The sequence below is a fragment of the Panthera uncia genome, chromosome F1, assembly GCF_023721935.1.
Source record: "Panthera uncia isolate 11264 chromosome F1, Puncia_PCG_1.0, whole genome shotgun sequence".
Taxonomy (NCBI): domain Eukaryota; kingdom Metazoa; phylum Chordata; class Mammalia; order Carnivora; family Felidae; genus Panthera; species Panthera uncia.
Window position 1 is genome coordinate 13,189,714 of NC_064813.1, and position 22,062 is coordinate 13,211,775.

The following is a 22,062-nucleotide window of genomic DNA, read 5'->3' on the forward strand; positions in this document are numbered from 1 at the left end:
AGCTCATGACTCTCCTGATCATTTTTGGGTAATAGACATTTCTGCAGTCTTGTTAAGTCACAACCACTGACTTAATTCAGAAAATGGAAGGTTCAGTCTCTCGTGTAATAATCAAAGCCTTGGACTTTATTTAAAGTTCTAATCTTCTCTCTAGTACTTCGCCCTGGGCCTGCCACCAGGAGAGACCTAAAGTTTTGGAAGTGGGGCATGAAACCTTTCTTCTGTATCACCTGTGCGTCCACTCTTCCTCCCCATGATGTCGACGGGGAGGTTTCTGATTCTTTCAGAAAGTCCAGGAAGGGATCAGAAGAAGAGAAGAGAAAGAGAGGTTAAAAAAAGGCGGAGGTGGGGGAGACATCTAATTTAATTGGTATTATCACATTCTGGCTTCCAGATCTCTGAGCCTGGTAGATGTTTAAAACTAGTTCTTACTTGTATGGATGTCTTGACACCCCAAACAATGGTGACCTCTCCCCAACAGTTCTCTTGACTCAGAAGAATGGACCCTATTCTGGCAGACACTTCCATAGCCCTAGTGGACAGGACCTAATATGACCCCATATTAGTTCTCTTTTGATGGCTCACATCCGTCCCTCAGGAAACCCTAACACATGCTTTGTCTCAATAAACTCGGGGAGTGCTGGCCAAACACAACATAAACACAACTCCCCTTCACAGCTAGCCAGCCCAAATCCCATCCTCTAGATTTTCCAGGAAAGGTCAGGTGGACAAAAATTCCACAAAGCACCCAACTGCTCCCCAGATGGTGGGATTGAGCCCCTCCCCTTATGCTTATCTCAAGAACCGGGTCTTTTGATTCCATTTCTTTGATGGGAAAATGGCACACGCAACACACCAACAGCTCTTTCCAAAGAGGTCTACCCCAAAGATTCTCTCTCATGCTCTATGTTCTTGACTCTCTTAGATTCTTAGTTCTATTAGCTGACACCTCCCATTGAACAAGTGGGTCTCAGCAACAAATTAAATCGACCTGTTGACAGTGGGATACATAGAACAAGAAAAATCCTCTTAAGTAATTTCCATGCATTTGTGTCATCGTTGGCTTACATTTTCTATTTCTGAAAAGGGTTACTGAGGCCTAGTCAGTAAATTAAGAGATTCATGGAATGTTGAAAGGACTTTAGCAATTATCTAGTTCAATTTGCTCATTGTACAGTGGAGAGATCTGAAGTCCTGTAAGAATTATCAGAAAATATATAACTAAAAGGGTAAAGCACTGAGTGTTTACTGTGTTAGTATCAGAGAAGAATAGGAGTATGTTTAGGTATCCTAAGAATGCAGGAGTGGCTTCCACTTAATACCAGGTAACCCATGGTGCTAGATGCTGCCTAGGGACTCTTGGCATACCATCCCTCCCCCTTGGACTCCCTCCTGCATCACAAGGACTGGAAGCTAAAAACTACATTTCTAAGACTTCCTTGTAGTTAGGGCTTGAAGGCAATTTAGGTTTTTCCAGTGATTTAGATATCTGGGCTTGGAAGACAAAGGGAGGCAGAGGCTGAATTTTGGTGACTACATTGATCCATAAACATGTTCCAACAGGTATGTTTACATCAGCCAAACTCCATGTCCCACCCTCTGGAAGTGTCTGTGGCAACCGCAGCGGTTCCTGCCCATTGGATGGTAGCTCTAGTCGTATGTTCTTACAAGGCCCTGATTTTGGCAGGGAGAACCCTGAATGTTGCTCCTCCAGTCCTTCCCTCTATTACATGCACCTAATTCTTGTACTAAGTCCCTTTCTTTGTGAAACAGGGTGGCCACTGCTTTCTATACTAAATCAAGAGTGATACAGGGGCGCCTGGGTGGCTCAGTTGGTTAAGCCTCCGACTTCAGCTCAGGTCATGATCCCATGGTTTACGAGTTCGAGCCCCATGTCAGGCTCTGCACTGACAGCTCAGAGCCTGGAGCCTGCTTCAGATTCTGTGTCTCACTCTTTCTCTGCCCCTCCCCTGCTCGCACTCTGTCTCTCTCTGTCAAAAATAAACATTAAAAAATTTTTTTGATAAAAAAAGTGATATGCATACAAATCACAATATAAAATCTCAAAGACCTTCTTTGAGGCATCAAGTCTATAATCAGCCAACAAGTTCCTGAACATCTATGTCCTGTATATCTCTTAGGTCTCTCTATTCTCCATTCCCCTGACACTTCTCTACTTTAGTCCCTCAGCATCTCTGTTCTAGACTATTGAAATTACATCCTGGTATCCCTGATCCTAGCCACTGTCCATATGAATCCAGCTGTCTGGCTAGCTTCCATATGAATCTGATCTTTTCTTACCTTGTCACTTCCTCATTCAGAATTCTTGAATGGATAACCATAACCTAGAGGATGGTATCCAAACCCTTGAGTGTGGCATTTCAAAGTCCTTCATAATCAGGGCCCTGCACGTTGAGTCTACCCTCTGCTATCCCCATCACCTCTGCTCAGCAACACTGAACTAATTGTAACTTGATCACTCAAGGCCTCTTTTCTGTGCATTTGCCCATTTTTTCCTCCATGCCCATCATGTGTTCCTTGCTCATTGACTACCTGGCAGGCATCTATTCTTCCTTCAACACTCAGTTTTTGGCTCCCTTCCTCCTGAATCCTCTTTTACTCTTCTCTCAGACAGACTCAGATGTTCCCACCTGAGGGCCAGCACTCACCGAATCAAATTTCCACGGTGACATTGATGGATCATCTCTCTCTCCATTAGACTATACACTTCTGGATGGAAAGCACTGGATCTTTTCACCTTTGAATCCCCAAGACATAAGGTAGGCACTCAGACAAAAGGAAGGAAGGGTGGGAAGGAAGAAGGGGAAGAAGGAGGTGTATAGAAGCAGGAAAGGCGGGAGGAAGTGGGAAAGAGCCGGAGACAAGACTCAAGTGACTTCACAATTCTGTCCTTGAGTTCACTAGTTTTTACAAACCCATCATCTCCAAGGGTTAGCTCAGCTCCTCAAATCATACCCTCCTAAGTTTAAAAAAAAAAAATGAGGGTTTTTGTTTTCACCATTGGCATAACAAATAGTCCAGGTGCATAGTATTTGTTTATACATTCTGAAGTTCCAAAGCAAAAATAAATAAAAGAACCATTGTTCTGTTAATCTTCCAGAGGCTTCACTTTACAGCCTCCGTGACAGTATCAGTTACTATTTTATTTTTTGGAACCTGGGCCAGGGACCTCATTCTTGCCCTTCCGCAATCCCTTTCTTCCTCTACCCCCTCTCCCCCCTTCTGCTATCTCCACCACACTCAGTCCTCCTCTTTAGCAGGGTTCTACGTCATGAAAAATTAAAAAAAAAAAAGGAATTTCTACTTTAAGACTAATAACTCCTCCCCCTTCCTCAATTTTTACATGAAAAGACAATGTTAAAAGCCATTTTTTTCTACACTTAAAGCACTGCGGGCTCGCTGAGGAAAGGAAGGCAGTGCATTAAGACTAAACCCCGTAGAGCCAAGCATTCAAAGTGAGTAGGGGTGATTTGGAACAGTGGATTTCATGCAGAAGGCTTGAGTTCTGACTCCAACTCCTTTGCTTGTTAGCTGCAAGATGTCAAAGAAACAATTTCTAATCTTCTAGGAGTGACTATTGCTGCATTTGTACTTGAGAGCATTAGACTGATGAACTTTAAGGTCCTTCCTGCTCCAGCATTCCCTGATTCTGCCATTTGGGGTGTCTCAAATAAGCTGGAGAAGAAACCAGATTTGGTATCATACAATAGCAAGAGTGGTAAAAAATTAGTGAGTATAAATTGTTAATGTGCATTATGTCTTCTTGTCGTAAGGTGAGGATCCTGACCCATAAACCTTGGCTGGTTCTTCCTACCGAAAAATCCTAAGTATTCAGGGACACTCTTCTGAAGAAGCTATCTCCAGACCCTCCTCCTGGTGATCATGGGGAAGAGAGTGGCCATCGTCGGAGCTGGTGTCAGTGGCTTGGCCTCCATCCGGTGCTGCCTGGAAGAGGGGCTGGAACCCACCTGCTTTGAGAGGAGCAATGATATTGGAGGCCTGTGGAAATTCTTGGTGAGTGGGAAAGCACTGGAATATCAACAGAAGGGAGATGGGTGGTTCTGCAAACCAAATCTGATCGGTTCTATTCAGACTTGGGAGGAAGGTCACAAAAGCTCCAGATCTGGAAAGTAAAATCTTCTCTCTCCCATCATGCTAATGTCCAATCACTCAAAACTACTTCATACCAACTCATAAAACAATGTTACCTGTGTAACAGAGTCCAGATCTCCAGGCTGTAAAGGGTGCTAATGTCGGTAATTTCTAACAAAAACAAAAACAAAAATGCACCACTGCCTCCCCCATGTAAATGAATGGAATCTATCCCTGTTCCCTATTGCTGAGAAATCCTAGGAACATAAAGGGGATTAAAAAAGAAAAGAAAAAGAAAAGGAGAAAGGTAGACCAAGATCAGAAGTTCTCAGTTAGTTTCAACTCTTAGGTTTTCCGGAAAGATTAATTTTCGGCAAGTTGCTTTTTTCTTTCTGGACCTCAAATGCTCATTTGTCAGATGTTGAGGCTGGAAATTAAGTTTCCTTTAAAATGCCTTCCAACTGAAATGGGATGTGATTCTATAATTACCGCATGTCTATCAGAAAGACACTGTAAGTTATGATAAACAATGACTGTGTGTGTTGTGTGTGTGGTTATTGAATACTCCAACCAACTCCAAAACCAAAGAAAAAACTGATTTGTCTTTGCCATACAGGCTCATGGTTGGACAAATGATATAATTAGTAAATATTCACTATACAAAACATGTTTAAATTTTGAAAATCACATTGGGGAAACTTCTATCCTTTCTGTCCTGAATGTCTCAGCCATTGTGATTGGATATAGACGATATATATTTGGCATGAAGACGTTATATCCATACCATTCACCTTATAGCCAAATTCTGTCTTGGTCTCAGTGCTTGCCCAACCTACAACAACAAGTTGCTCTAGTAGAATATACCAGTGCTAACTTAAGGCATCTTTGTATTCATCTCAAGAGTCTTTTTTTTTTTTTTTTAATTTGTGAGGTCCTATAATCCTGAAAGTATTATATGAGATATAAGATCATCTCCATTAGGAAATGATCAAGAATTATTTTTTAAAGAAGATGTTTATTTATTTATTTTTGAGAGGGTGGGTGCAGAGAGAGAGGGGGACAGAGAATCCCAAGCAGCCTCCACACCATCAGGGCAGAGCCCAATACGGGGCTCGATCACAAGAACTGTGAAATCATGACCTGAGTGAAAATCGAGTCAGGTGTTTAACAGACTGAGCCACCCAGGCACCCCAAAAGTTATTTTTTTAAGGATTCAATTATCTTTATTTACATTTGCTCAGGGAGATGTGACCAGCTTAGCCTAAATCATGAAATGGTTCTCCATGATCTCATTAGCAACAATTAAATGCTGCTTGAATATCTATTTTGGCAGAGTTTTGTGCTAGGTACTGGGATGACAAATGCATGACATAATTACTTTACATAAATGGTTTCCAATCCATTTGGTGAAACAAGCCATAACACAGGTCCACAATCCTTTGATAGAAAGATCGGCAAAAATTCATTTGATGGCAAAACCTTTCCTGAAGTCATAAGATCAGAAAACGTGAGCTGAATTGACATTGGGCTAGTTATAATCTTTATTTGTCCCACTTTGTGTTTCACTGCAGAAATTTTCTTGTGTCTGATGATAGGGTGCTGTCCCACTTCTCACTAGAAGTGTTATGGAGAAAAATCCAAAAATCTACAGATTCCAAAATATATCTGGCCCTATGAATTTCAAATAAGAGATTATAATACTTTACAATAATGAGACAGCCCTTGGTGATGGTCAACTTAATGAACAAGTGCTTTGAGATTTAGGAGATGGGGTGGGGGGTGGCTACTGAAATGTTCTCAGGTCAAGGGACACTTCCTGCAGGGAGAGTACTTGGCTGAGACTTGACGGGTGTTCTCAGACAAGGAACGTAGAGGACCACTATGTGACATAACTCCAGAGTGCCATTTCCACTGTAGTCTGTGAATGGCACCCCATGGACATGCGGTCACCAACAGTGTGCCAGTACCCAGTGGGAGAGGTTTCTCGGTAGAAGGGACCAGCATGAAAGGCATGGGGAGGCAGTGAACATGGTATATCCGGGAATTTGTAAGTTAACCAGTGCAGCCAGATCACAACATTTATTTAAGGAAGCAATATATGACAGATGAGTAAAATGCAAAATCAGTCTCCAGGTTATCCACAAGATGGGTATCTTTCTTCCATAGGTCACTGGTTATAAGAATTATACTCAAAGACCCTGTGGGGATGTAAATACATAAAAATACTCTAATTGTGGAAGACAGGTCGGGGAAACTTCTATCTTTCTGTCCTGAATTTCTCGGCCATTGTGATTGGATATAGGTGATACATACTTGGCATGAAGACATTATATCTGCACCATTCGCCTTATAGCCAAAAGGTGAACCCTTCTCTTCTTTTCCAAGAAAACCTGCTGGGTTCGATGCATGTTTAGAAAGGGATTTTTGAAAAATGGGTTACGTAAGCTTTTATCTTGCAAGTCCTGTTAGGCAGAAGGTATTTTGGAAGAAAGACACCTGATAATTCTGAACTTTTCACCACGTGCTTTTTCTGCAAAACGGAAACCAAATGAGACTTAAACACTAGCAGGCTGAATGCGAGCATGTTTTAGTTCCATATCCTCCAATATTAAGGCCTTGTGTCCTCAAAAGATTAATTAACAAGTTGTTCAACAAGCCGTGTACAATAGGTGGGTATTATTTTGATTGCAAAAGGGGAAAACAATGGAACCAGAACTCCCTGGACTTTTGTTCCACTCATCCACTCATTTATTCAACAAATACATTCAGAGTACACTATGGATAGGGTACAATGTTAGGTACAGCTGCAGATAAGAGGTATAGCAGGCAGCCAGCTTTTTAAAATCAGAGAAAACAAGTCTCAGAATGACCGTAATATGTGCGAATATGCGATTCGGGCAGTAAAGTCAATCAGAGCTTGGTAGAGGTAAGGGATGACTTCAGGTTGGTGAGAGAGAGGCAAGGAAAGGCATGACGAAGGGGGCAACTTTGGAGCTGGACCTTGAGGGTATCTTTAGACAAGCAGAAGTGGGATTGACAGGCAGAGTCTGAAAGAAGATCAAGCCAGACTGCTTGACATGCGTGCACAACATTCTCGAGTTAGCCTCTGACCTCGCCCCCCTGTTGGTTATGTTCTAGCGGGAAAGACAAGACACAGATGCAGCTATAACCCAACACAGGCTGTGACAACGTGACCGCAGCTGCTTGGATCTCTGGGTCTAGGGCAAGCCCTCTCAGCCAGAGGCAGAGTCTGAGCTTAACTTGCTCACCAGCCACTTAAACTACGCCACAAGCAGAAACTGGAAATACGAGCTCTCTGGAGCAATTGTCTGTTGTTATATAACACAAGCATTTTCCTTTGTTTGTAGAACAGCCTGTCAGGGGAAATTCCAAGGAGCTGTCGGGTACATACTCTTCACTCTGTTATGATCGGATCGGCTGGGGTCAGGAGGCGAAAGAGCAGAAATTCATTAATGATGGAAATAATCCAAGGTCTTATCCACTCTGTTTCCCAGAGCGGAGTCTTACATTTTTTTAACCAGACCCCTGCCTGAAGCCCGCCTTCCCTCCCCTCACTCCTTCTGCTCACTTCTCCTTCTCACAACAACCAACCAAAGGTCGGGCTGTGGGTGAACGGGAAAGACTCAAACCTGAAAATCCACCAGGCACAAGCTGTCACCCTTTTTGGGATCGTCGCAGAAATTTCAGAGTGAGGCTTAAGAACGTTAACATCTCTGAGCCTGGCTACTTATGAAAAACACAGCAACCGTGAATAGAGGAAGTTTTCATCCCAACCTAAAGCCAAACAGGGGCCTCAGGCAGCCCCCGTCCCCACCCCCACCCCCACCCCAGCCCCAGACACAAGCCTCTCAACCATTCCAGCACTTTTGGTCTGTATCTTCCAGAGGTCAGTTTGGGGCTGGAGGATGATTGATGTCCTGAATCCGGCAGGAACATGTCATTCCATCCCGTTCCCACATTTCATGAAGGTTCCTTTGGGTTTGGGGGAAGCGGAGGCTGCCAGCTTTTTAATGTATTTTCAAGGCAGCACATCGTGTGAATTTTTATCCTGCCCTTACAGCAGAGAGGAAATGTTTGTTTTCCATTTAGCCTTCAACTACTTCTCAAAAAGAAGCCAGTTTTCAATCACATAGCGGCTCCATAACGAAGTGGCAAGATGTGATACAAGTTCTGAGGCTCCTGGTTTCCTGCGTCTCTTCGGTGAGGAGCAAGTGCCACTAACTGGTGGTTAGGGAGGTCCGCCAGCACGGAGTTCATCCACAAGAGAGCAGCGGTTCTCAAAGTGCGGTTCCCGGACCAGCGGCATCAGCATCGCCTGCAACTATCGGAAATGCCGATTCTCAGGCTCCCCGCTAGACACACTGAATCAGAAATCCTGGGGGGCGGGGAGGAGGTGAACGAGGTGGCACGCAGGAATCTAAGGGGGACTGATTATGCCAAATGAATAAACCCTCCACTTCAAGTGAAGTGTTCGAATCAAACAGCCGATCGAATAGACTAAAAACTGCACCCTCCTTTGGACCATTTAATTGTGTTCCTTTAACATGACCGTGAGATCAGAACCGGCGCTGTGACTGGAAAAAGGAAGAAAACACTACGGGACTACAGACACAGATGTAACATGGGGGTAATTCGAGGAAGAGAACTAAGGTGTAGGGTCCCAGCTCTGCGCCAGGTGCTGTGCTAAAGGCTTTCTTTGCTGCATCTCACAGAGAAGTGTGAATTGTTTTCATGTCTTTTTTATACACATGAAAACGGTTTCAGTCGACCAACACTTGAGTTTTCACTGAGGGAAACATCATCCTTGGCCTCCCTTTTAAGCTTTCTTCCTCTTCCTAGGACCACGCCGAAGAGGGCAGAGCCAGCATTTACCAGTCGGTATTCACCAACTCTTCCAAAGAGATGATGTGCTTTCCAGACTTCCCTTATCCTGATGATTACCCCAACTACATGCACCACAGCAAACTCCAGGAATACATAAAGACATTTGCCCAAAAGAAGAATCTTTTAAGATATATACAGTTTGAGGTAAGGGTCTTAACACCTTGTGCTGTTGATCCCAGTATGTCTATCGGTTGGAGGGGGGTGGGAAGCAAGGATACAGACTTCCGTTACAGAAATCAGAGCTCCATGTTTGGCCAGCTCACCAATCAAATGTTGGTTCGGATTATAAAGTATTCATGCACTGTGCTTTCTCACCCCTAAAAATGTCCTCCACTAGTGTCCGAGAACTTTTAGAATATCATCGCAGATACTGGAGAAGCCTATACTATCATAGCATATGTTCCACCCCATACACTGTCACGTGTTAGAAACAATCCCAGATCTGGGCGCCTGGGTGGCGCAGTCGGTTAAGCGTCCGACTTCAGCCAGGTCACGATCTCGCGGTCCAAGTTCGAGCTCCACGTCAGGCTCTGGGCTGATGGCTCGGAGCCTGGAGCCTGCTTCAGATTCTGTGTCTCCCTCTCTCTCTGCCCCTCCCCCCGTTCATGCTCTGTCTCTCTCTGTCCCAAAAATAAATTAAAAAAAAAAAAAAAACGTTGAAAAAAAAAATTTAAAAAAAAGAAACAATCCCAGACTGTCTAGTCCATATTTAGATTTCTGTGGGTTCAAGGCCGATGAGTTGTGGTTCAAGAAAACGTGCCATTCTTCAGAAGTTCTGCCATTATAAGGAGAGTAAAATATGAATGAATAATACAGCCATTGCCCTCATCCTTCACCCACTTAGTTTCTTAGATGAGGAGACACAGCAGTTAAGGCAGAGATGCGCTCTCTGCAAATAACAATAATACTTCATGTTTGCTCACAGGTCTTAACCTCGGTTCATGACTGTGAAATCCAAAGCACATATATGTAGTGAGAAAAATAATCAACCATATCATGAATTGTGATTACATTTAATATAATTTCACTTATCTATGATTATTTTATTTATTATATTTAATTTAATATGATTTCACACTTATTTACATAAATAGTCATACTATGGAAGTGGCTAATATTTCCAAGGGAGAGTGTATGTCACCACGGAGAAATAAGGATTGAACCCTGAGACATTCCCACATTTATGGAATTGATAGAAAACGAGGTCAGAGAGAAAGAGGCCATGAATTTCAGTAGAGGATGGCAGGAAGCAAATGACATGGCCTCTTTCACAAGATTCAGTGTAATTTACCCCAAATCTATTAACTAGATGTCACAAAAGTAAATAGGCCCCAGTGAGTGATTTTCCTTGGAAGATTTGAAGATTCACTGTGACTCCTTGTTTTAATGTCCTCCCTATATTTCTCAACAATCAGGCAAGCTCATAACAATTACTTCCTCTGCAGAAACACTGCAAGAAAATTAAAACCCACAGAATTGTAAATAGAAGGAATTTCTTTCTGGTTTTCTTTAAGACCCTGGTTTCTAGCATAAAGAAATGTCCCAGCTTCTTAGTCACTGGACAATGGGAAGTTGTTTCAGAAAAGGATGGGAAACAGGAATCTACTATTTTTGACGCTATAATGATTTGTTCAGGACATCACGTATACCCCAATCTACCAACTGATTCTTTTCCTGGTAAGTTTGGAAAATGTATAATAGTCTGGGGATTTATACACAAGCACCAAGGGTTGAGCTAGATCTTTCCATAGACTGTCCATAATGATTATTCTTAAGGTTCCAAAGATTTCAAAACCAAATTTTTAAGTCTGATGATAAATACAGAAATCATTGTTCTCCTGAACCCTTACGCTAAAAGAATCAAGAAGCTGCAAGTCAGAGATCAGTTGACGATACAGGTCCTTATGGAGGAAGGGTTTTTAAATGTCATCTATATCCACACTTTGCAAATTCACTTTAGAAATTTCAGTGAGTATGTGTGTGTGTGCGTGTGTGTGTGTGTGCGCGCGCGCGCGTGTGTGTGTGTAGTGGCACACTCCATTAGTATGCAAAAGCACCAAACATCAAATAAATATAATACACAGGTAACCTCACTCTCTCCTTCCTTCCTCCTCCATTACAATAGGAACACAGGTCTACTCTAAAATATTAGAGTTCTGATCTCAAGCCATGATGTTCACAGGCCGAGATAATTAAAAGAGGCACCCAGAGGCACCTGGCTGGCCCAGTCAGTGGAATGTGTGACTCTTGATCTCGGGGTTGTGGGTTCAAGCCCCACATTGGGTGTAGAGATTACTTTAAAATAAAATGTAGAAAATATTTATAAATAAATACATGAATAAGTAGAGATTCAGGGAGAATAGAAGATGGAAAGCATGAAGGTTAAGAGGCAGTATATTTAGGCTTAGAACACTTGGGCTCAACCTCTTATTCCACTAGTTCCTTAGCTTATGATCTTGGACAAGTCACTTAACTTCTTTGTCTCGACTTCCTTATCTTTTAAAAGTTAATGATGTCTGCCATACAGAGATGTTATCAAGATTAAGTGTTTGTTTAAGCATATAGATCCTAGCCCACAGTAAGCACTCAATAAATATTAGTTATTATTATCAAAATAGAAGTTCCCATATCATAGGTTTTTAAGGCACTGTAAGTACCTATTTGGGGGTTTAGTGTCAAAAAGGATAGATGCGTTTCAACTAGGAAACTGTTTTTCAAAATTAAGACTGATAACAGGAGTTAAAAAAAAAATTGAAAAAGTGAGTCTTCACCATGTCTTCTGAAAATCAGCTCAAATCCCTCCTCATGTTCCACTTAGGCCTACACCAGTTTCAAGGCCACTATCTCCACAGCAGGGACTATAAAGGCCCGGACGCCTTCAAGGGGAAGAGGGTCCTTGTCATCGGCCTGGGGAACTCAGGATCTGACATTGCTGTTGAGCTCAGCCGTCTGGCTACACAGGTACACTTCGGGAAACAAACTTAGGGTACGGGTGTGCTATTGAATCAACAGCTTGGGCGCTGAGGCTCGTGCTCACACGTCATACTACAAGGGATCCACCTGTGGCATATGCCCATTGAATCGAGGAGGACTAGAGACATGGTCCCTGTGAAGCAAGGTAACGTGGCCCATGCTAGCAAGGAAGCGCGTTCTACCGGAACCAGAGGTAAGTGTACGTGTGTAGACATACATGAGTGCATTGTTTTGTTTTAATTTTATGTTCTGCTCACCTCCCAGCAAACTGGTTGCTAGTCAGGATCTGCCTTTATTTATTTAGCAGTAGTTCTTATCATAGTTCTTACCATGCAAAAGGTGTTTTGCTTATCATTCTGGAGGTCTGAGATATAGAAGATTTTGTTCCCACCGTCTTCTATCCGTTTAATAGCCAGTGCTCAACAAATACTGGGCACCTGTTATATGCCAGAACTATGTCAGACTAGCAATAAACACGGAAATAAGTCAGACTATTTCTGACTTCCAGGAGCTGTCAGTGGGTGGAGGTGGGAGGACAGGTACACAGACCTTCACGAACGGAGGTAATAAGCCTTCCGTGACATTAGGTGTGGCCGCACCATGAAAAGAGAACCTAACTTAGCCTGGATGAAGTCAAGGGAGGCTTCCCAGAGGACTCTATGCTGAATCATCCATGACCAACAGACCTTAAAGAGCTTAACCTATTTTTAAGGAAATAGGTCTTCAGTAAACAAATTCTTAAACGGAATAAAACCTAATGACATTTTTGGTGTCAAACTCCCTCGGGTTATCACAAAAGTGGCATAAGAGACAAGTAGCTCTCAGGGCTGAGGCAGCTGCCATGGTCTGAGTGTCCAGACAAGGTCATGAGGTGGGCACAGAAGGACTGGAAGAGAAAACTTCAGACAAAGAACAGAATTAACTTCTTGACCTCTCCTCAGCCTGATTTCAGGTAGAGATTTAGCTATGTTTCTCCCACCCAACCCAGCAACTACCCTCAACCACCCACCCCCACTGAGGCCTTGGATTGGCTGGTCCCCACCAGGCCTACCATCATGTCTCTGAGTCTGTGAAGATTAAACCTGTCACAACTGAATACACAGCTCTCTTGTTCCCGGCTGTCAGGTTCTCATTATTTCAACAACTATGCACTCGCCCTCTTGGGTGGAGAGACAGAGTAGTTCCATCTCTACCTAGTCTCAGTCATAGGAGATTCATCCTGACCCAACTCTCTGAAATTGCTTCTTCCAGGGGTGGCTAGGAGTCTCGGTCGGTTAAGCAGCTGACTCTTGGTTTCAGCTCAGATCATGACCTCAAGGTTCATGGGGCTGGGCTCTGTGCTGACAGTGAGGAGACTGCTTGGGATTCTCCCTCCCTCTCTCTCTGTCCCTACCCTATGTGCCTTCTCTCTCTCTGTCTCTCTCTTTGTGTATGTGTATGTGTGTGAATATACGTATATCACACACACACACATATATATATACTTTAAAAATATTTCTTTTTTTAAATGTTTATTTATAAAAAAATAAATAAATGTTTATTTATTTTTGAGAAAGAGAGAAAGCACAAGTGGGAGAGGGGCAGAGAGAGAGGGAGACACAAAATCCGAAGCAGGCTCCAGGCTCTGAGCTGTCAGCACAGAACCCAAGGCGGGGCTCGAACTCACGAACCGCGAGATCATGACCTGAGCCAAAGTTGGACACTTGACCGATTGAGCCACCCAGGTGCCCCCAAAAATATTTAAAAAATAAATAAATAAAAATGCTTCCGCCTGGATATGGAGGGCAATGCACGGAGATGTCCATAAAACACGTCCATTGTGTCATATCTGCTTGTTTCCTACAGTGTGACACTGAAGTCTATGTTGCCTTCCCCACCAGGTCGTTATCAGTACCAGAAGTGGCTCCTGGGTCATGAGCCGGGTTTGGGACAATGGCTACCCTTGGGACATGGTGTATGTTACCCGCTTTGCATCCTTTCTCCGGAATGCCCTGCCTTCATTTGTCTCTGACTGGTTATACGTGAAGAAGATGAACACGTGGTTTAAGCATGAGAACTTCGGCCTGATGCCTTTAAATGGGTACTACAAGTAACACGTATTTTATCACTTAAAAAAGCGGGGCACTCGCTTCAGTTGAACTCTTTCTCTCTAGATCTTACTTTAGCTGTCTCACTGAGGTTGTTGAGATGAAACCGAGGACTGCATGAGTGGCACAGTATACCCAGAGAGCACGTATGGGTTGAAAATCGTATCGAAATGTCTCTGGCGGAGAAAGAAATATGGGAGAGTACAAAAGGCCAAGGAGCGGGGCACTAGATCCCCCTGACATGACAGATTCATTTATGGTAGCTCCAAGCTAAAGCATAGAATTTTGAGGGCAGAACCGTCTCATGAATTGTTCTTTTGAGAAATACCTCATCCATGCTTGTAAATGAATGGGGATCGCAATTTTAATACCTAGTCCTCAAGACTATTGTGGTATGCAGCAAGATAAAAACATATAAGGCATTTTGTAAACTATAAAGCTTTACAGATATTGGTTCTTACTAGTCTCGGATATTCTAATACGCTTGCAAGGAGCAATTAACCAAGTGGTATTAATCGACATGTCTCAGAAAGTAGAAAACCTCAGAATGAAAGTACACACCTCTTCCACCGTGGAAAGATTGGAATGTTAGCAGGACAGTCAGGAGGCATGGAACATGGAAAGCAGTGGAGATTCACAAAACTGATGTAGCCAGTAAAATTAACAAGCTTTGGTTTATTTATTTTTCTGTAGACACAGAGCCTGACACCTGCTAATTAGAAAGGCACTCTAAGTAGAAGAATCAGTACGTCCATAGAAAAATATTCGAGTGGCTAAGACAAGAAAGGACTCACTAAGAAATTTCATCTTGGCCCATGCTAGCAAAAATGTTTCATTGTGGGGAGGGGGGGGCGCCTGGCTGGTGCAGTCAGCGAGCATGCTACTCTTGATCTCGGGGTTGTGAGTGGGAGCCCCGTGTTGGGTATAGAGATTACTTGAAAATAAAATCCTTAAAAACGTTTCAAAGAAAGGTTTCATTGTGTTAGAGAATCAGGTGAGGCAAAGTAAGAGGAAACCGTAAATTGAAATAGGAAATGCCAGGTTTAAGAGTCAGACCCTCACTCCACAGCATTTATCCTACTTAGTCTGGCAGACTACTATATCCTTAAAGATAAAACCAACCAACCAACCAACCAACCAACAAAAAACGTTGATTTCATGCATTTAAACTTCTGTTTAATGTAATAGACACTCCAAAGCCTGAGCTGATGAAGACTTTTGGTCTTGTAAGACTAACTGCAAATCATAGTCTGACTCTGCCCTTTAGACAACGAAACATAGGTTTGGAAATCCATTCATTCTAAGAATGAAGCTCCCTCTCAGAAAGGGTTCCAAGTACCCTAAGGTTTTGATAACACCTTCTCACTCCTCCCTCGAGTGGGGGGAATAAAAACAGGTTTTACTGAGACCTACTTTTTGTCACCTGGTAAGGTAAGAGACAAAGTTCCAGAATGATAGAGGCAGAGAAAGATATGGAAGTATACAGGAACATTCTAAGATTTATAAACTTTCTGAGTCTTTGAGATACTTGGAGTACATTCCAAAACGCCCCAAAAGGAAAGGTGAGTCAAAATGAAGAATGTCGTCGCAAAGCACATCACTCCCAGAATTTTGGCAACCAAAGTGCAGTGTTAAAGTTGTTACACTTTCTTTTAGGACCACAGCTGTGGAAAGGAAGCCACACATGACAGTGTAACAGCTCGCCACAGCCAATTTGATTTGCTCAAATCAAAGACCTTACTTATAATAATAGTTCACGTATAATAATGACACTTGCATGAGGCAGAGGCACTGTTTTAAGTGCTTTATGGGTAATTGTTCGTTTAGTTCTAACCATATGAGGTAGATTCTATCGCTATCCCCATTTTACACATAAGGAAACAAATACAGAGTAGTCACTAGTGAGAGATGGAGATTGATTATAAACCTTTCTATTATTATTTTTTTATCTTTATTCATTTTTGAAAGAGAGAGAGAGTGCAAGCGGAGGAAGAACAAAGAGAGAGAGGGAGACACAGAATCCAAAGCAGGCTCCAGGCTCCAAGCAAGCTGTCAGCACGCAGCCCGACACAGGGCTCAAATTCATGAACCGTGAGATCATGACCTGAGCCGAAGTCAGACACTTAACTGACTGAGCCACCCAGGTGTCTCCCAGAGTCTGCATTCTTAACCACTGATTATGTCTAGGAATTAGTTTGATTGTCATCTATTTGGCCAATCTCCAAATAGTATAAGTACCCATAAGGGAATCTTCAAGTTTCAAAGGACCCAAAGAGGCAGCTCAGACAGAATTCTTAAGGATTGTTGCAGGCAATAGTAAAAAAAAAAGTTGCCACAAGAGAAGAGTTCAGAGGTCCTCATGCTAATGTTTAGCTCTTCAAATCTGGTTCCAGTGCTATGGACTGTTGCAGATATTTCTTGGAATTGGTGCATTACAGCAAAAGTCTGTCTCTTGTTTCTGAACAGTTCCCTGCGAAAAGAGCCTGTGTTCAACGATGAGCTCCCATCCCGCATCCTGTGTGGCACCGTGTCCATCAAGCCCAATGTGAAGGAGTTCACAGAGACCTCGGCTGTGTTTGAGGATGGGACTGTGTTTGAGGCCATCGACTCCGTCATCTTTGCAACAGGCTATGATTATGCCTACCCCTTCCTTGATGACTCCATCATCAAAAGCAGAAACAATGAGGTCACCTTGTTTAAAGGCATCTTCCCCCCACTAATGGAGAAGCCAACCTTGGCTGTGATTGGCCTTGTCCAGTCCCTTGGGGCTGCCATCCCCACAGCTGACCTCCAGGCTCGCTGGGCTGCTAAAGTGTTTGCAAGTAGGTCGACCATTCTATCTTTTATCCATTTAGTCAGTGAACGTTTACTGAGCACCTTCTATATGCCACGTACTGTCCTAGGTGCTCAGGATCTAAAGGGAACAAGACACACTCCGTGACCTTAGATAGCCTAAAATAGAGCCAGGGGGATGCTAAAATAGGGGAAGTTTTAGGATGTTCTGTACAGGAATATAAATCAGAGGCAGGGAGTGGCAAGAAACAGAGAGATAGACTAGAACACGGACGGCCTTAAGAGCTTTGTTAAAGAGCTCATAGGGAGATTGGAGGGACTATTGGAGGGAGTTTGCAAGGCTTTAAGCAAGAGAAAGACAGCAGTGGATAACTGCAATGTCAAGATACATTGTGAAGGTCAGAAGGGCCCTGGTAGATGTTGCGGGCACCCGATTGGCATCAAACTGTGTCAGAATAACAATGGCAGGCCACTCCTACTCTATGCACCTACTTCTCCTCCCCCTCCAATCCAGACTCTAGGGTCTACAAGTATGCTTATGTAAGGAAATCAAGAACATGAGGATTACATGGAGAAAGGCAATGTCTCAAATATATAGATTTAATTTACTTCAGTCATATTGATCATTATTAAAGTGTCTTTTTATTCAAGGGTCCGAAAACCTTGGCCAACATAGGTATACCTTACCTAACATACTGTCCACAAAAACTTAGGTAATAAATTTACAGGTAATGAAGAAAACGTTACAATCCTAGAATGGATGTTTTCTAAAAATGTTGTGGGTAAGTAAGCTTCTATTTCAAATGTACACAAAGGATCATTATTGAAATAATCCCTGTTATGAAATCCTTTACAAAGTTGTTCCTCTGTAAAATACTTGCATTGTGTTTTCCTCTTAAAGGAACAACAGTGCCAAGTACCTGGGGTTTTACAAAAAAAAAAAAAAAAAAAAAAAAAAAATGGCTACAGTTCATAAGCCCAAGAAATGTATATGAAACAAAAGGTGGTATTTATTCATTCAGCAAATATTTATTGAGCAACTACTATGTGCCAGGCTCCATCTTGGCACTTGGGACACAACATCAAAGCAGACAAAAATTCTAGCAAACATCTGACCACAACCGTACCAGTAGAGGTAAGGTGCTAACAATGACTAGGAAGTATTCATGCACTGTGAATGTCATAATAGCTTTCTGCCATGGTGACAAAGGCAAAAGAGCTACAGTCAGCAATCAGATGACCCCTCCACTGATAACGTATTGCAAAGCTCTAAAATTTTCTGATGCTTCCTGGCCGCAAGCTAATGCTGGAAAACCCATGCGTCCTTCCACTGTTCCATGTTAATAGGCATGTACCTTAGAGTGAAGATTACTTCTGGAGAGAATTCTTAATAAGAGGATGCAAATAAGAAGTATGAAGAAGCTGTTATGATATTAGTATACATAAAGTGTATCTAAGGCATGTTGGGGATTAGGTCCTCCAGGATGTCACAGAAATATGAGATTAGGTGATCTGAAGCTACAAACTTCTTTGTTGCCACTGTCTCACTGCAGGCCAGCCCTGCTATTTATAGAGGGGGGTTCATTGACCTCTCAAGTCTTTATTTCTATAAATTGTTATTCTACTAAAGATACCAAAGGCAGCTCCTCTTGATATAAAATCTTTTAGGGATACAGTTCATAAATACTACAAAAAAATCAGGGGTGCCTGGATGGCTCAGTCAGTTGGGTGTCTGACTTCAGCTCAGGTCATGATCTCACTGCTTGTGAGTTCGAGCCCCACATCGGGCTCTGTGCTGACAGTCAGAGACTGAAGCCTGCTTCGGATTCTGTGTCTCCCTCTCTCTGCTGGCCACCCCCACTCACTCTCTCTCTCTCTCTCTCAAAAATAAATAAAAACATTAAAAAATAAAATAAAGAAATTTTAAAAAACACTATGAAAAAATCATCATGTGTCATTATATATTTCTGATTTTTTTAAATCTTTTTTAATACTTCTTTCCCCATTTCTCTTCTAGACTCATGCACCTTGCCAACTACAAATGAAATGATGGATGACATTGATGAGAAAATGGGGAAAAAACTCAAGTGGTAAGAGATTGTACTTGCTAATGAAACAAACCATAAGATTTTCCTTTATATGTAGGAAAATGTTGATATATTTTACAATATTTTTACTAGTCAAAATTCACATTTTTGGAACACTTGCTATGATCAATCAGTATGAGATAGGAAAATAATAGTCATTACACGTCACCTGTAGGATAGTACAAACTACACTCTAGAGTAGTTTCTCCATGGGAGTGATTTTGATCCCCAGGGAACGTTTGGCAAAGTCCAGAGACATTTTTGGTTGTCACAAGTGGGGAGGGCATGCTATTGGCATCTAATGTGTAGAAACTAAGGATGCCGCAAAGCATCCCACAATGCAGAGGACAGGCCTCCTAAACAAAATGTTATCCAGCTCAAATGTCTCCAAGAAGTCCTTTCCCATCAGCCACATGTCTGCCAGCAAGTTAACTAGCTGGGAACTGAGCAGTGGCAGCACTGTAATCAGAAAACCAAATGATGAACCAAACTGAGTTCACCTGCCCTAGTATTTTCTTCTAAAAAGATATTCATTTCGGGGCACCTGGGTGGTTCAGTCGGTTGGACGTCTGACTTTGGCTTAGGTCATGATCTCACAGTTCATGGGTTCGAGCCCCACATTGGACTCTGCACTGACACATCGGAGCCTGGACCCTGCTTTGAATTCTGTCTGTCTGTCTGTCTCTCTCTCTCTCTCTCTCTCTCTGTCCCTCCCCCATTTGTGCTCTCTCTCTCTCTCAAAAAATAAAAATAAAATAAAAAATAAAAGAACATTCCTTTCTGATTCATCCAAACATGTGTTCTCAAGTACACCATAAAGGGGATTTGTAGAAAGTCATTCAAGTGGCTAGACATCACGTATTTAAATGTATTTTTTATGTTAGCTACTTCCATATAAATCAATTCTTTTCCAATTTTATATTAAAATCTGTTGGAAGAATAATTAGATAATGAATCCTATTCGGATGAAGAGGTGTCTGTGTAAGAAGATTCTTTCTTCTTTCAAGCTCTAGCACATCATCCAGAGTTCTGCCACACAGTTGCTGGCAAAGGACCTAGAGGAGAGTAGAGGTGGAAGCTTCAGACTCAACAAAATCTCTCCTGCATCTCATCCAGTTCACAGGGCAGCTCTGCGAAGTGGACACGCCTATTCACCATTCACGCAGCTCATTCTCCTTACCAGCCTTTATATTACAGGCCAATAGGAATAAGAAGCAGGGAAAGGAGAAGCCCCGAAGTCAACCGCATTTCTTAAATGGTAGCCTGCTCTTCAGGGTTCCTAAAAGTAAATGAGGCCCTGCCCCAAAAATCTAACACTGGGGCAGATCCCAAGCAAGGTCATGTAAAGAATAATCATGTGTTAAAGAATAAACTAAGTTGATCCGTCACCTTGGCATCCTGGGGTCCTTTCACTCCAGGCCACAGAAGACCAAATGACATCAAATTTAGATAGAGGTTAGGAAGGAGGAAAAAAAATGAATCAACACATTTATAGCCACAGAACAAATGATAAACTCATTGTTGTGGAAAAAGGGAGGAATGGGATAATCCTGGAGCTGCTGACTAAAATGCTATTTTCTGAGCTAGAAAATAAGAAATTCGTGCTTTATTTACTGTGCCCCTCATTCCCATATGTTCTTTTCTTTCCTCAGGTTTGGCCAGAGCCAGACTTTGCAGACAGATTACATCACGTACATGGACGAGCTGGGCTCCTTCATAGGAGCCAAGCCTAACATACCATGGCTCTTCCTGACTGACCCCCAGCTGGCCTTGGAGGTGTACTTTGGTCCCTGCAGCCCATACCAGTTTCGACTGATGGGACCAGGGAAGTGGGATGGAGCCAGAAATGCCATCCTGACCCAATGGGACAGGACAGTAAAGCCAACCAGGATGAGAGCTGTAGGGAAAGCTCAGAGACCCCAACACTTTTATAATTTGCTCAGAATTCTTTCATTCTCAGTGCTTTTGCTAGCCGTTTGGCTTACATTTTATTAATGAGAAAGTCCTTTACATCTCAGAGTTTAGCCTAGAAGTTTAATTATTCAGATATGTATGTAGCTTAATTATAGGTATATACACATATGCATACATAAAATCTCAGAGCTGCTCTTTGCTTTCCTGCAGATGTAAAAATTAATTCTGGCCCATTTGACTCAAAGGCTAAAAAAAAAATGGAAAATACTCAGGCTTTCCTTTTCTGATGAGAATCTATACTCTAAAAAGGCTTTTCACATGCTGAATGGGCAAATTTGGAGATGCTTGAGATGAGGAAGAAGGGGGATGAAGGAGAGTGAGCACAGGTTTGCAGGATGAACAAAGTTTAATAAATTTCTTAAGGGTGTTTCATCATAGGCAGAGATGACATCACAACAATGTTGAATCTTTCAACCCATGACATGGTATATCTTTCCATTTACTTAGACCTTTAATTGCACTCAGCAGTGTTTTGTAGTTTTTTGTGTATAGATCTTACCCATCTTAGGTCAGATTTATCCTAAGTATTCCATATTTTTGGATGTTATGATAAATGGTAGTTTAACATTTTTTAATTTCCTGTTGTTTATTGCTAACATATAGAAATGCGATCATTTGTTCTTTTGTTGAATCATCTGTAACTTTTTTGTAGATCCCATAATGCTTCCTACGTAAATAATCACGTTGTCTAAAAATAAAGATAGCTTTACTTCTCCAATTTCAACTTGGATGTCTTTTATCTTTTTCTTGACTTATTGCACTGAAACTCCAGTATAATATTGAATAGAAGTGGTGAGATGAGACATCCTTGCCTTGTTCCTGATCTTAGGAATAAAGCATTGAGTCTTTTACCACTAAGTATGATGTTAGCTATAGATATTTCATAAATACCCTTTATTAAGTTGAGGAAGCTTCCTTCTATTCCTAATTAGGATTTTTGCATGATGGATATTTATCTGTTTTTTTTTTTTTGTAATATTTTGTCTTGGTTTGTATCAATGTAATGACAGTCCCATAGAATGAATAGGAGAGTATTCTTCCTCTTAAATTTTCTGGAAGAGTTTGTCTATCATTTGCATTATTGCTTTCTTAAATATTTGGTAAAATTCACCAGTGAAGCCATCTTGACC

General features: G+C 42.1%; 1 protein-coding gene across 1 annotated transcript; it reads left to right on the forward strand.

The window, feature by feature from the left end:
• Positions 1–3,804: 3,804 nt before the first annotated feature.
• Positions 3,805–21,634, forward strand: LOC125925140 (putative dimethylaniline monooxygenase [N-oxide-forming] 6). Its single transcript, XM_049633926.1, has 8 exons — positions 3,805–4,035; positions 8,974–9,162; positions 10,533–10,695; positions 11,837–11,979; positions 13,872–14,071; positions 16,545–16,900; positions 18,889–18,961; positions 20,611–21,634. The coding sequence occupies exons 1-8, from the start codon at positions 3,904–3,906 to the stop codon at positions 20,951–20,953; spliced, it is 1,599 nt and encodes a 532-aa protein (XP_049489883.1). The 5' UTR covers positions 3,805–3,903; the 3' UTR covers positions 20,954–21,634.
• Positions 21,635–22,062: the final 428 nt, after the last annotated feature.

Bases quoted from the DNA above. Each gene is read 5' to 3' on its own strand.
- LOC125925140 (XM_049633926.1), top strand. From the start codon at position 3,904: ATGGGGAAGAGAGTGGCCATCGTCGGAGCTGGTGTCAGTGGCTTGGCC. The intron at 4,036-8,973 runs GTGAGTGGGAAA...TCCTCTTCCTAG, and splicing joins GAGGCCTGTGGAAATTCTTG to GACCACGCCGAAGAGGGCAG. The intron at 16,901-18,888 runs GTAGGTCGACCA...TTTCTCTTCTAG, and splicing joins GGCTGCTAAAGTGTTTGCAA to ACTCATGCACCTTGCCAACT.